This window comes from Leptopilina boulardi, unplaced genomic scaffold (assembly GCF_019393585.1).
Source record: "Leptopilina boulardi isolate dan_hultmark-lab unplaced genomic scaffold, ZJU_Lbou_2.1 LbouV2_165, whole genome shotgun sequence".
NCBI classification, from domain to species: Eukaryota; Metazoa; Arthropoda; class Insecta; order Hymenoptera; family Figitidae; genus Leptopilina; species Leptopilina boulardi.
The window spans coordinates 2087350-2102370 of NW_026137713.1; the positions used below are offsets into that span (position 1 = coordinate 2087350).

Genomic DNA, 15021 nt, shown 5'->3' on the forward strand with positions numbered 1-15021 from the left:
ATATCTATTGTTACTATTACTCACGGTGAATTTCAAGAGAATTTTCCAATGGATTTTCCCTCTTTTTTTTTTATTTTTTTTTTTTTTTAACACTGATAAGCCCTTCTCCCTTAATTCATACGTCATCAACAACGGCCGGGTCGCTGTTCGCAATTATGGAATGGGTCGTCTCTCTCTTTCACACAGGGGTAGGGGGGGGGGTCGAGGGAGGTAAAGAGACGACGCTAGGCGTCTGTCTTCTTTCCTCACCTACCCCCGTCAAATCTCTATCCCCACCGATTTTCTCTACTTCCCCGCCAAACCCCTCCCGCACCGTAACTTATAAAAGGTTTGTGTTGCGCGCGGCAAGCCTTCAGTGAGACTTCAACACTCATTTACGGATTATTCTCTTTCTCATTTTTTTTTTCCTTTGCTTGTATTTTCAATTTCATAATAATAATTACTCAATTGTAAAATATAAACAAACAAAAAAAAGTTTTTAGTTTTGGTGTCATTAGTGCTACCTTAATAAAAAAAAGAAATAGTGCCACTTGCTTTTGTGTCCATTTAGGATTTTCCTCAAAAAAAAAAATAAATAAATAAAAGTAAGTCAATTACATAAAACATTTTGAAAGATTGTGAATTTTGTGTTGTGTTTGTCCTTAATATCATGGGAGAATTACTTCTCCTTTACTTTGGATATTTTGAAAGTATTTGAAAATTACTATCAAGTGATTATTTGAAAGGTGTTTGATAATTAGGTAGGTGTTTTCATACTGAAACAAATTGAGCTAATTTAAATTTTTTTAGAGCTTGAAGAAATTTTTAAAATTTAGTTTCTATTTTTTTATAACAATTTTCTTTGGAGTAATAGTAAAAATATTTGGAATCTAAAGTGTTAACTGATTATAGTTACAATATTGTTTGCATACCAAGAAAGATTTTGTAACGATTATGTCATTCTTTTGCTTGTAATTGTCATATATTTATTATTTTGAATTCATTCAAGTAAATTGCATTTGTATTTATTAATCAACGGTGAAACTACATGTACTGTAACTGGCATGGTTTTTCTAAAGTGAAAGAGTTTCGGGGAAAAAGTTGTGAACAGTTTGTACAATCACAGTTGGTGAGAGAAAGTAGGAGCGTCATTTCCGTTACAGATGTACCATCTTTTAAAATTTTCAATAATTCTATATTTTTTCTGCTTCTTTTCTTCTCTAAAATCATACAGAATTTCTATTTTAGAAAACTAAAATTTCTAATCTAAAGTACAAGTTTTTTTGAATCAAAATACCGTTTTTGAAAATAAAAAATTATAACAGATAATGACAACATGGGTTTCAAGATATCAAAAATGTTTGAATGATAATGAGTTCAAAAAGACTTTGTACCCATCAGTTTTGTGATGAAATAAGAGGAGTATATACACGACCGTGAGAATCAATACTCTCGACCCAGAGGTGTATTACTACTGCATCCTTCAGCTTTGTTCACATGTACTAAAAGAGAGAGAAGTGCTTCAAAAAAAAAAATTATGTAGTTAGGGTCATAATAATTTTTCCTTCTAGGAAAATTCTGATAACAGGATAAAAAGACTTGAAAATCAACTTTTTATTTATATATATAAATAAAGCTAAACAGGAACAGGAAAAACAAACTAGAAGACATTTTCTGTAATATTGTTCGAATTAAGAAACGTGTTATTGTAAAATTTACCTGCTCTAATCCGGTAAAATATATAATTGTCATTGAATGATGCAAAATTTATCTTTGGAATTTTGTAATTTAGATTTAGTACCTATTCAGAAACTTTTAAACTCTTAATACGAAAAACGTTTCTTCTTTATTTTTCTCTACCTGCTCTTTCGCACCCTAAAGGAGCGGCAAAACTTGCCTTTTGTGTACCATAGGTCAGTTTCCAAATTCCGCGCTGAAGAAGGAATTTTTTTTTTGCTTCGATGAATTAATTTCCTACGAATAATTTTTTTATATAAACTTTCTTTACCATTTTCATCTTGTTGGATTACAATTTTGGATTTAGATTATTAGAACAATAACAATGGGATTCTATGGCATTATTTGGATTAGATAATCTATTAAATGATGGATTTTAAAAAAAAGGCAGAAATATTAGAAACTTCTCCTTTGATACTTTGGAATATTTTTCAACAGTTGAAGATTATGACATGTGCAGGATATTTAAAAATCTAAAGAATATTTTGGAATATGCTAACAAAAATCCCTTTCCGTATATGGATCGCTAAATATTCATTATGGAACATAAGTTTTAAATCTCGCTTAAAAACTCTTTCTCTTTTTTTTGCATGATTTAGAACTCTGTTATTCTCAATTATTAATTCGACCTCCATTTCCGTCTTCTTATTCTTTTCTCTAGAGTGGTAAAAACAAGTATTTGGTAACGTAGGTCAGTTTTGTTTTCAGTCGCGACTTGGTATAATATTTCATTGAAGATTAAAATTTTTCTATTCACTTGCAAATATGGAACTATTTAGAGAATTTTAACAACACACTTATATATACTTTTAATAATTAATTTACTTTTTTTGTTTTAATGATATTAATTTTTCTTATATACACTTTTATTCTTATGATTTTAAGACGCAATTTTTTTTCGAGAATTTAAAAATAAAATTTATTATGAAATTTGCTGCGAGATTTCAAAATGTGACCTAAAGATATATTGCGTTTTTTTTCATGCTAAAATATTTAAAATATATAATATATGAGTAACTTCGCACCTGCGTAATATTCACAACGCAAAGCGGCAAAGAGGTCACACCTTGTCGTTTTGCTTCTGGAGAATTGCGAGGCCAGTTCCGTTATATCAATTTTTTTTTTAACTGCGCATCAAAAGATTTTTTTTTTCTTTTCCTCTATAAACAATAAGATTCGATACTATATAAGAAATAATGCAGGAAACATCAATAAAAAAGTTTTACTAATAAAAATTTAGTGAATGACTTTTCACTAATTGAAATTAAGAGAGCAAAGTATCTTTTTATCTCTGATTTCAAATTCCATCGATAAAAGTTGCAAAATTTTAATAGATCATCATTTAATTATTTCGATAATCCTTGAAGATTTGATGATAATATCACGATATTTGAACCATTTACGTAGTATATATAAATTTTTATCTTATTAATCACAAGAAAAATATATTTTTATGTATTATATTATTTTAAGAGATTTTTGCGCAGCAAAATGAATTTAATTTTTTTATAAATAAAACTGAACAAAAGATAGTTAATAATAGGGAATAGAAACTTAAAAAAACAACAAAAGATTCGCATCCATAAGTGGAAATAATTTTTGTAAGCAATTAATTTTTTAATTAAATAATTACTCCTTTTTTAAATAAAAATATTAAAATTGTAATTAAATCCTGACTAATAATAATATGAGGAAAAATAAAAAATGATTCAGACATTATTATAATATACAAAAAGGAATATAATAGAGGAAACAACGCATTTTCCCTTGAATCACGTGTTAAAGCACGTGGTTCTTTGTCCTGAAAAACTCTATAAGACGAAAATTAGACCAATTTATGTTCTGGTTACAAGCAATTGAAAATAATGGTCCTTTACAATCAGAATAGTACATTTGTGTTTCAGTGAAGCAAATTTTTCTTTCATTTTAAGAAACAAAAAAACTTTGACTTTTAATTTTTCCACTAAAGAGATTAATAAAATTAAAATAATAAAAAAATATATAAAAATTAAAAAAAAAAAATTGCAGTTTATACCGATTCTGATAAATGATACATAAAATTTGCATAATCGTAAATTTCATCAATTGCAATACAAGGAAAAAAATTGAACGATATCCGTAAGGTTAAATAAACAAAATAAATCACCATCAAACTATCATTAATCAAGTATTCAATAAAAATTATTTAATCGATATTAGATTAATTAAATTAGATAATACTTTTGGTTTGAAATTAAAAGTTTTATCTTAGTTCTTTAATAAAAAAAATTTTTATATTTTTAATTTTTCGTAGTTTAGAGTTTTTCTTTGTACCATTTTCTTTTGCGTCATTTCAAGAAAATTTTGTTTACGCACAAAAATGTATTTTTCTTGCGTGGGTCGTATATATATATATACATATTGAAAATGGAATATTGCGTGACAGAGAAATAAGAGTTTCCGTTTCCGGTCGATATCGAGATTCGCCCCCGCGTCTTTGGTTTGTCTCTCTATACAGGGTTGTCGACCTCATTTTCAACCCCCTTCGCAAATCGAACGAATCTCGTCGCGACGCCAAGGAGGGGTCACGCATGTGGGTTACACACATTTACACCCACAGTAACGTAACGTTTATTATCAAAACCCCCCACCATCTCATTCCATGTACTTTCAATTTGTTCATTTTTAATAAAAATCATTTATTGAGTTCAAAGAGAAAAAAAAATTATTAGAGCAAAAAAAAAAATCGATTTTAACTTTTGAGGAAAAAAAATTATTAAGGGCATGTTCACGACAAACAGCGCCATCACAATTAATTCAAATAGCAGAATTATTTTACAAAACTAAATTTTCTATTAACTACAAAAAAATAAGGAATTGTGAAATAATAAAAAATTGTTCGGAATTTAGAATAAAATAGAAGTGTAGAAGAATTTGGTCCATTAGAAGATCGATAAAGTAGATTTCCAAGTATAACCTCAAAAAAGTGTTAGGCAAATTTTAAAAGATAGGGTGCAGTTTTTTTGAAAAAAATTTTCTGATAACGAAAACTAACTTCAAAGTCCATATTAAAAAAAAAATACTTGAAGCTTATTAATTCTATGAAAGAAAAAAAGAATTATTTACGCCCCTGTCTATATGTATTAATAAAATGTATATACACAAAGATTGGCGTAACTCTATATATGACACATGCGCATTGAACCCAGACATAACTGAAGCCCGGGAATCTGCTGTACAGCAAAGTTCACATTTTAACCCCAGGTCATGTTCAGCGAAACGTGTATATAACGTACACTTTTTTTTTTTATAATAATTTAACACTTTAAAAAAAATATATATATCAAGAGTTTTGGCTATAAATATAAATTCGGTTTAATAAAATTTTTGATAAATTCAAATTCGGTAAAGTAAAAATAATGCTAAATACAAATTTAGCGAAACAAAAATTCTGCTACATACAAATTCGGTAAAGTAAAAATAATGCTAAATACAAATTTGGCGAAAAAAAATTCTGCTAAATACAAATTCGACAAAATAAAAATTCTATTCGGCAAAATAAAAATTCGGTTACATGAAAATTCGATTAATTAAAAATTATGCTAAATAGAAATTTGTCATTTATAAAAAGCAAAACCATTGGAAACTCGAACTAATAAATTTTATAGAGAATATTTATTTATCCACTTATAAAAGTGACAATCATTGAAATAATACAATAATGATATTTAGAATAAATTTAAGGGGCAAACAAATTCTAATTATATAATACTTTGATATATATACAAAATGCATTAAGGTTGAACCAGTAGCCCAGACTACGCGTTTTCAATACCCTTTTTGTACTCTCTATTCTTGTCTTTGTGTCGAGTGTAAAAATTGCAGTATCACGTGGTCAATTTTATGGAACTTTGCCAACTCGTAAATTTTGTCTTGTGAGTTCGTATACTTAAATCTTTCTCCTACAGCTAAATTTAGTATTTTCTTTAAATTTGAATCGTTATAGAAAAAAAATTTACTAATTTTAATAATTATTTCCCATAATACTTATGAATCATCTTTGAACTGAATTATAACAAATAATTAGTTATATGATAATGTTTTTTTTCAAATCAATAATTATATTTTAATTAACCTTTAAAATTATAAATATTACTGATTGTTAGATTGTAATAAAGAGTTCATTAATGTAATTGAACCGTGTACAATATAAGAGATAATGACGTTTTTCTTTTTAGTCATACATGATGTGTTATAAAAAGAAAAGAAAATCATCTTCATTAATATTATTCTATTCTACACCTGCGCTACAGGTTTATTTTGAAAAAAAAAGCGTGGATGCTTGATTCGTCATCAACAAAAACGTCATCTTAGTGTTTCGAGATTTTTAAATAGCAACATCCGTTTTACGTAACGTTTTTGAATAAATTTAGCAGAATTCTTCATTCTTATCTTTTGTTATTCATTATGTCACATGTTCAATATAATTATTTTTTTTATATATATATATATATATATATTTCATTTACTCACGTAATTGGCTAATTTAAAAAAATAATAGAAAAAAGAAACTTTTTTTTATTACACTGAAAAAAAAAATTTATTTCAATTCAAATAATTACTTTATTTGAATTAAATAAACTGTATATTTAAACCAATAATTTCTATATATTTGAAACAATTAAAATTTAATTGATTTTATATAAAAATTATTTGTTTCAAGGAAATATTAATAACCAATTATATTTGAATCAAATAAACTATTTTTTTAGTGTAATAAAAATAGTTTTTTTTGGGGGGGGGGCACATTATCTATCATGGAAAAACAATCTTTATCTGGATCAGCGATTTATTTTACTGAAAAACAGATAAAGTTTTCGCTATTCTAGAGAAATATATTTATTTTCAAATTGAATGAAAAATAAACATCACAAGGGGAATACACGTGGAATCATTGTTTTTTAAATAGTTTTTTATGTGTAAAAAATAAAATATTTAAAAATCGAAATTTTTTTTAGTTTTAAAATTAAATTAACTTTTTAAAAAAAATATATATAAATATACGGATAATTATATAAAAAATATTTTTGTGTATACAAAAAGCTCATGCGGCACGTGCTCTCTTTTTCTTTTATTTGTCTTATGAATACAGTTATTTTTAAAATATTTGATTATAAAGCATTTATACTCTCGCAGGTTTGCCAGCATAATAAATACATATAAAAAAATGATACAGATGTGCATATAAAGGACACGTGTTTTCAAAATGGCACGTGTAATTTATGATAGAAAGGATTCCACGTGCCAATTCCCACTCATGGCGTTTCTCCTTGATTTTATCCTTCGAGGATAAAGATATATCTGCATCGAGCATAAATTAATCTAAAGTTGCATATAGTGCAGTGAAGAAGGAATATATTGTATGTTTAATGAGATTCCACTTTATAAAGTATTATATGTATATATAATTAATTTCAAGTTGTTTCAAACTTGAATTCGCGAATTCATTATTATTTTATTGTGAGGACTCTTCTAATTTTAATTTATAAAATTGAAATGAAAATTAATTTCTTTTGAATTTTGTCAATTACTATTATAAATACTATTATAATTATAAATTACTATTATTAATAGATTAACCTCAGATAAAAATGATGTTCAAAAAAAGAATCTCTGGGTCGGATTCCAGGGATACCGAAATGCAAATTTGGCTCACGGTCAACGACCTTCTGAAATGTTGAACTTGGCCTCGTCTTTCGACGAAGATTCAAGCATCTTCTTTTTCCGGATACGGTTTCAGAATAAGGAATATATTTTTAAAAAAAAATTTTCAAGGTTTTCAAAAAAAAAAATTTTTTTTTCTTTTTCAAGATTACGAAAACAAGAGTCCAATCGCAAATTCCATTGGTATAATAGTGACGTTACTTTTAGTATTATATATATATAAGAAGCTTTCTTTCAGAGAAAGTAAAAGTGGAACGCAGTTTGCCAAGGCAACACATATGTATGTTGAAACAAAACCAGACGTCCTCCACTCGCTACTGAATAGTTTTGTGTTATATATAGTTTGTAATCATTAACAAAATATTTAATTGAATCTAGGAACATTTATTTGGTCCTAAATAAATTAATTATTTCAGAATTATAATATTTTGAAAAAATTTACTGGAATAAATATTTTTCAGAAGCAAAAATTTAATTCCTTTTTTTTTGTAGTAAAATTAAAGAATAAGATTTTAAAATTTTATTCCGAGTTCCTTTGATAAAAATGTGTTTCCCCGGAATAAATATATGTATATACATATGTTTTATCAGTGACGCTTATTAAAGAAAGTGTAAGAGAAGGAGAAGGAATTTATCTGACAGATGAGTATAGAAGAAATCTGAAATTGACAAGTGGCTTCTCTTTCTGTTTCAGTTATCAATTGTCACGCAAACATGTCGGTTACATCTGTTCAATCCGCTAATGAAAGTCTTTCTCGTCATGGGTAAGCATAAAATTTCCCCTCTCAATTATTATTAAATTTAAAAAAAAAACAAAATTAATTATAAAAATTTTTAATTCTAATCTTTGCACAAAAATTCAGATATTAAAAATTTATTTATAAATAATTTATAAAACACTTCAATTTTTTTTTTACAAATTAGATAAAAGAAAGTATAATTAACATTTTCCTGGAGAAATTTCTCTTTGTCAAATTCCAATAGTGTGCGTGAGAATATTGTTTAAAATGACATATCTTTGTGGAATGTATATATATATATTTTTTTTAAGAGTGACGTTCATTTATTAATGAAGACGTCAAGAATTTAACAACTCATTTAAATTCCATTGTTTCATTTAAAAATTATCTCGTAATTAAAAAAAATTTCATTCCAAAAAAGAAAATAGAAAAAAACAACTTGAATAAAAAAATTAAACTCACAAAGGAAAAAAATTGAAAATTTTATCTCGAGAAATTAGTCGGATTAATGACATTTATTATTACTACAGACTTGTATTAATTTTTACAAAAGGTCTAAGTAATCCATAAATTTTTCTTTCTTTCATAAACCACAAGTTTAAATGATATTATAGACACGTGTATCATAGAATATAAAATACCAGTAAAAATTAACATAAAATTTCCTGTTTTATTTACTTATCGAAAAAAATTAAAAGTTTTTATTTAAAAGGCACGTGTAAGTAATTTTGGAAAACAATATAGAAATAATAATCTACTGATAATTTCTTTTTATATGTAATTATTATTATTATTACTTAAGTTATAATTTATTATTATTTTTTCTGTATTTATATTTTTAAAAATATTTTATTTAAATAAAATTATTAAAATTAAATAAAATGTGAAACATTTTTTTTCTGTTCTTTTTTTTTTTGAAATCAGTATTGATAAGAAGAAAAGAAAAAAAAATCCAAAATGTAACAAACTATAGTTTAATGACACTGTCTCGAGGAATTATTTTAATCATCATTTCTAATATCATGTGATGTACAAAATTATAATTTTTCTTTTTTGTTTTAAAAAAAGGCAAAGAAACGTTATCTACAGCTTGTATAATTATATTGACAGAGGTCATCTTCTCTTGGAAACGTTAGGAACACGTGCCTTCTTTAATATATACATATAAAGAAACTTTCAAGGAGATAAAACATATATATATATATATATATATATATATATATATATATATACACTCACACAATTCATGGAAAATTTAATTATTACTTTATTGAATTAAGATTTGAGTTTTTTTTAATTATACGAAAATTTCCCTGTCTTAGTTGGAATAATTTAAAAAACATTTAAAAAAATTTTTTTTCTATCATTGAAATAAATATTTTTAAGTCTTTTATATTAAAAGAACTAAAAGCTTCTTAAAATATGTACAGAAAATTTAGAAAAAAATTTTGAATTTTATTAAAAATCTATATAAAAGGAATAAAATGTTTCAAAAATTGAAGTTGATTGCTTGAATAAATTATATCAATGAATATTTACGTTCAGTAAAAAAAAAAATTATTACGTTTTATCCATATGTTATCGCGTGAGGAGAAACTTATGATTTTTTTTACCGTGTACGTCTATATAACTTTCAATATGAACTTTAATACTACTGTTTCAAGTTCAAGGTTTAATATTTCGAAAAAAAAAATTTGTCTCTTCCCTCCATAATTTATTCATAACTATTCTCTTCAATATATTATATGAATAAGAAAAGTAGTGAGTAATTTAAAACAGTAATTTAAAAAAATTATAATTTTTCATGAATAATTTGGTATTTAAAAAAAAAAAGAAGCTACATTAGATAATTTTTCAAAGACTGTGCAAATTTTCAATATTTTTATCTATCTCACACTTTTTTTTTAATATATCAAGAGATTTAAAAAAAAAAAATTAAAATTACTTTTTTTTTTCTTTTTTCTATTCATGCTTTGTCATTAAATTAATGTACTATGATTACACGTCGGCTGTCAATTTCACGTGATTATCAAATGATCATACATTCCAAGAACTTGAATTGAGATTTAAGAATACACCTTTCGATTCATTGAAAAATTTTCTTCTAATTTAAATATTTTACGCGTTAAATTATCTAAATCGTAAAACAAAATATATTTGAAATTTTATTGATTAATATAAATGAATTTCTTTCCGAGTGTAAAAATAAAAAATAAAAAAATAAAACTTTTATGAAATGTAATAATTATTTAAATTTCAGGAGCAATGTGTCCTTGTGTCACAGTTTGTGTGGTAGCGTTGACGAAAGTCTATCGGAATCGCATCCACAATATCAGGATACAATTCTCACGATTGAGGAACTTCGAGCCCAATTAAACTCATGTTTTACGTAAGTCAATTTTTCTTTTTTATTTCCTTTTTTAATATTAATATAGTTCTAATTTTTTTTATAAATTCAAACTGATGGTATAAATAAAAATATTTAAAAATAAATAAATTTAAAAAAAAAATCAGAATTTTTATAAAAAATAATTTAGATTTGTTTCAGCAAAGAATTTTATCTTCAAATTGGTTATATAGAAAGTTTATTATAAAATTGAAATTGCTTCTTATAACGTCATTCAAATTCTTATGTGCGCACATCATGTAATAATTACGAAAAAAATGATGCAAAGTCAAGTCATTGATAATACTCGGCAAATATATTGTATATGTATACAAGAATTGTCTTCTCATGTACCATAAAAGTATATTGCACATTTTTAATTAATTTTTACGAAATATGAAAAGAATTTGAAAAAAACGACCATGAAATTTTTTTTCTCGAAAATATCGTTTCATAAATAGTAAAGAAATTAATTAATTAACATATATAATTCTTGTAACTTATAATACAAACGGAAAATCAATTTCAACAAATTTAATGGTGAGGAAAAATCAAGATTAAGGGAAAGTAACGAGAAATCAAGTTTGTTTTTATAATAAATTCATAAATATTGAAATTAATATTTAAAATATAAATTAAAGTTTTTTTTTTCCTCATACAACTCAATAAAATTTTGCAATAAATTATTTTCTAATGTCAATAAAGTGTAAATATCAGCAAAGATTTATACTCCAGAAAGTGAGTGTCCTAGATCGCGAAATATATATATATATATATATATATATATATATATATATATATATATATATGAATGCGAACAGATGAATATTGCACAACTGAAAACCCACACGACAGGACAATAGAATCCGGTGAGATCCAGAGCGAGACAATTGAAACTAGTATATTTTCGTTGTTAAAGATTTAACTTTAATTTTAACCAATTTGAAGAAAAAGGCCACTGAATCATTATATTAAAATGATTTCATTATATGTTTGTAATTTTTTTTTTTACTTCCAAAATTATGTTTCAATTTATTAATTCAGTAACTAAAAGATAAAATAAATTTCAAAAATAAAAAAGAAGCAAGATTTTGAATATTTAAGAAAAAAATTTCTATTAAGTTAATATAGAAAAAAATACAAAAAGTTTTTTTTTTTACGAGATACGTAATTGAGCACGAAAAAAGGAGGGAAACGAAGATCATTTTTAGACCTTGAATTTATGCGTTTAAGAAAATGCGTTATATAAATTATTGTTTATTTATTTATAGGTGCGGTGTCTCTTGGAGTGAAGATCATGTTTCTCTGGATTGCAGTGAATGCGGTGGCTACTCACTTCAAAGACCCTGTCCATTATGTGATGGACATTGCCATTCGACGTGGAAACGTGACCTTACTATGGTAAGGGTCGACATATATATATATATTCTTTGACCTTTAAAAAACCGATCGAAACGTTTGGCACGCGAAATAATTTTCATAAAATCTAAATTTACAGAGATCACCTATTATTTTATTTAAAAAAGTACAAATTTTTTTTTTTTAATACGAAATAATTCATTTAATTTCCTGTTTATTAATTCAAATATAATTTTATATTCATGATTAAAGAACCAAGATTAAAAAAATAGTTTTAATTTTTCTTTAAAATTTTAAAATAATGTTTTAAAGCAAATAAAATAATTAATTTTTTTTTTTTTTTGACAGTCCCACGCAAGTGGAAAGGCAAGGTGGATTGGAGAATGTGGATTAAGCTGTGGTCCATCTCTAGATGAATCTCTTGTTCCAGCATTGGAAAAACTTCGAGCTACATCGTGAACTCGTATAAAAAACGACATCACAACTGTGCACAAGACTTAACCATCACCATCCATTTAGAGTTATAATCATTCATCAATCACCACCCGAATGAATTCGAGAAGACGACTGAATGAAAAAGATTCTTGAAAGTGTGTGAGAGAAATTTTTGAATGAATGAACAAAAACAGAAGAGAAAGCGACGTGATGAGGAACCCCATTTCCTATATATAGAAAAAAAAAACTAAAATTTGAAAAATCAGGGTAGATAAATCCTTATTTATCAAAAAAAAAAAAAATAGAACTGTTTCCTTTTAATCCGAGAGCAAAATTTAATTCAAAAATATCGAATAAAAAGGCGAAGAGCTATGCGAGTTCCTTATCACATCATCGATTTCCTATATTTCAAAAAAAAAAAAAAAAAAAAAAAAAAATGATAATAGAAATACAATAACGAAATAGATGTCTGAAATATAATTTGGAAACAAATTATTTGTCAAAAGCAAATGCTTTGATATTAAATGTCTGTATAATGTTAATTCAATGTATGTCAACAAATTAACAAATAGAAAGATGTTTAATGTTTAAAAAAAGAAATAAATATATAGTCAGGAACCCACATAGCTTTGAATACTTCTGTAAACTTATATAAGCAGGAGACTTGCTTATCGCCTATTATCGAATTTAATCCCCCCCCCCTAATAATAGTATTCAGAATAATAATAATAATAATAACTGTAAAATCATTAAAAATTGTCAAATATTGAGAAAAAAAAGATCAATTAATGAAATAAACCGACCGAAAATATATGGCTTAAAATTTTAGAATACAATTATATTTCTATATATATTTATGGTGATAAGTATTATTCTCTTGATTCGAAATTATTTCGAACTGTCTTTAGACTTTCTATATTCAATAAAGAAAGAAAGAAAGAAAGAAAGAAGAAAAAAATACCGAAAGAACGTTAAGACTGCCTTTAACTTGTTTTGTTCTGCTGTTGCTTCTTTTCTATAATAGCGATATGAGCGATCAAGTTCTTAGTAAAATGATTTTAAAAAAATGAAGTAACTCTGCAGGAGATATTTCTTCAAATTTGCTTTGAAATGAGTAAGCAAATTTTATCGAGAATTTAGAAGAATTTAAAAAAAGGGTCTACTAGCAAGAAAAAATTAGAGTCGTTACATTTTTAACATTATTATTTTTTTTTTTTTTGATTGAAGAAATGTCATAAAAAAAAAATAATAATAAAATGTTGCGTTTTTAATTTTAATAAAATTACACTAAATTGTAAATTAGTGTAATTAGTGACTCGTATTGAAAACGGATTTTTTTTCGGAATCAGGTCGTATCCACATTTCTCGACTCTATTTCTGTATTATTATTTTGTTATCACAAAAATACACGCTCAATTGTCTACGTTCTAATTTTGTCATATTTAAAAAAATATATATAAAAACAAAAGAAATATATTTTTTCAATATCTTTTTAGGAAATAATATAGGAAAATTTGTATAATAAATAATTAAACAGAAAGAATGACAAGTTTTTTTTTGAGGATACGTCTTGTATGTCCGATATTAAGATTTAAAAAAAAATGAAACAGAAAAAAAATAGACAAAAATTGTCTTTAGCAAATGATAATAAAAAAAAAGAAATTTTAGCTCATTGGAATAAACAATAGATGTAAAAGCATTTATGACTGTGGCAAAATAATGACTGTTATATATGAATATCATTAAATATCATTTTGCTATCACTGTATAATTCATCTCCATTTTCTTAAGTTAATTATCGAATGAAAACGCATTAGAAAAAATTTTCAATAGTATTACATTTCCATTGTAATACATTGAAAAATCTCTCTCAAAAGAAAATAATTGTGTAATTTTTATTTAATGTTCAAAATTATTATTTATGTTCTTAATGTTGAAAAGTTATGGGCTTAATAAACGATATACTTATCAATAATAAATATAGAATTTGATTTTTCCTTTCAAACCTACTAATAAATAAAAAATAATTTTAATTTAATTGTAATAATTAAAAAAAAAATATTAATATTTAATAAAACGTTTCGTAAATATAAATTTATTTTAAAAAAATAAATTTATTCACGGTCTAATTTGACATAAAATAATTTTCAGACCCTAAAAAATAGGAATCTGATTTGATAGATAATTTGCAAACAATAAATTAATTTATATAATTTTTACAATAAAACTACTTTGTAAATATATTAATATGAACAATAATTTTTTTTATAATACCATGGTTGAACCAGTTACCGTCTATTTTTTTTTTGAAAATTTTGTTTTATTACGAAGTAAAGTTTTATAAATAAAAAAATAATGTAAAAATTAATTGTTTACTCAAGATTCAAGTAAAAAATATATTAGTTTTTATCATTAATATAAAACTAAATTAAAATTTAACAGTAACTAGTTCAACTATGGTAAACATTTTTAAAATATTTCTGAAAAAAATGATTAATAAAATTAAAAAGATAAAAATATTTCTCACCACGATGATTAAAACTGAAAATATAATGATAAATTAAACAAATATAAAGAAATCAGTAAATTTTAAAACAACATAGTGACAATAATATAATAAATGTTTTAAGAAAAATATATTTTCACTGGTACTCCAGTTACTTTTTTACTCACTTTTTTTCC

The 15021-nt window shown here is 24.8% G+C and overlaps 1 protein-coding gene across 1 annotated transcript in view; it reads left to right on the forward strand.

Moving 5' to 3' along the window:
* LOC127277067 (protein pinocchio) overlaps positions 1–14318 on the forward strand; it is a 31351-nt gene extending 17033 nt beyond the window's left edge. Inside the window, exons 3-6 of the mRNA XM_051297885.1 lie at positions 8114–8183; positions 10420–10548; positions 11817–11946; positions 12253–14318. Of these exons, the coding sequence (XP_051153842.1) occupies positions 8114–8183; positions 10420–10548; positions 11817–11946; positions 12253–12363 (440 nt within the window). The 3' untranslated portion in view covers positions 12364–14318. The remainder of the gene's footprint in view (positions 1–8113; positions 8184–10419; positions 10549–11816; positions 11947–12252) is intronic.
* Positions 14319–15021: the final 703 nt, after the last annotated feature.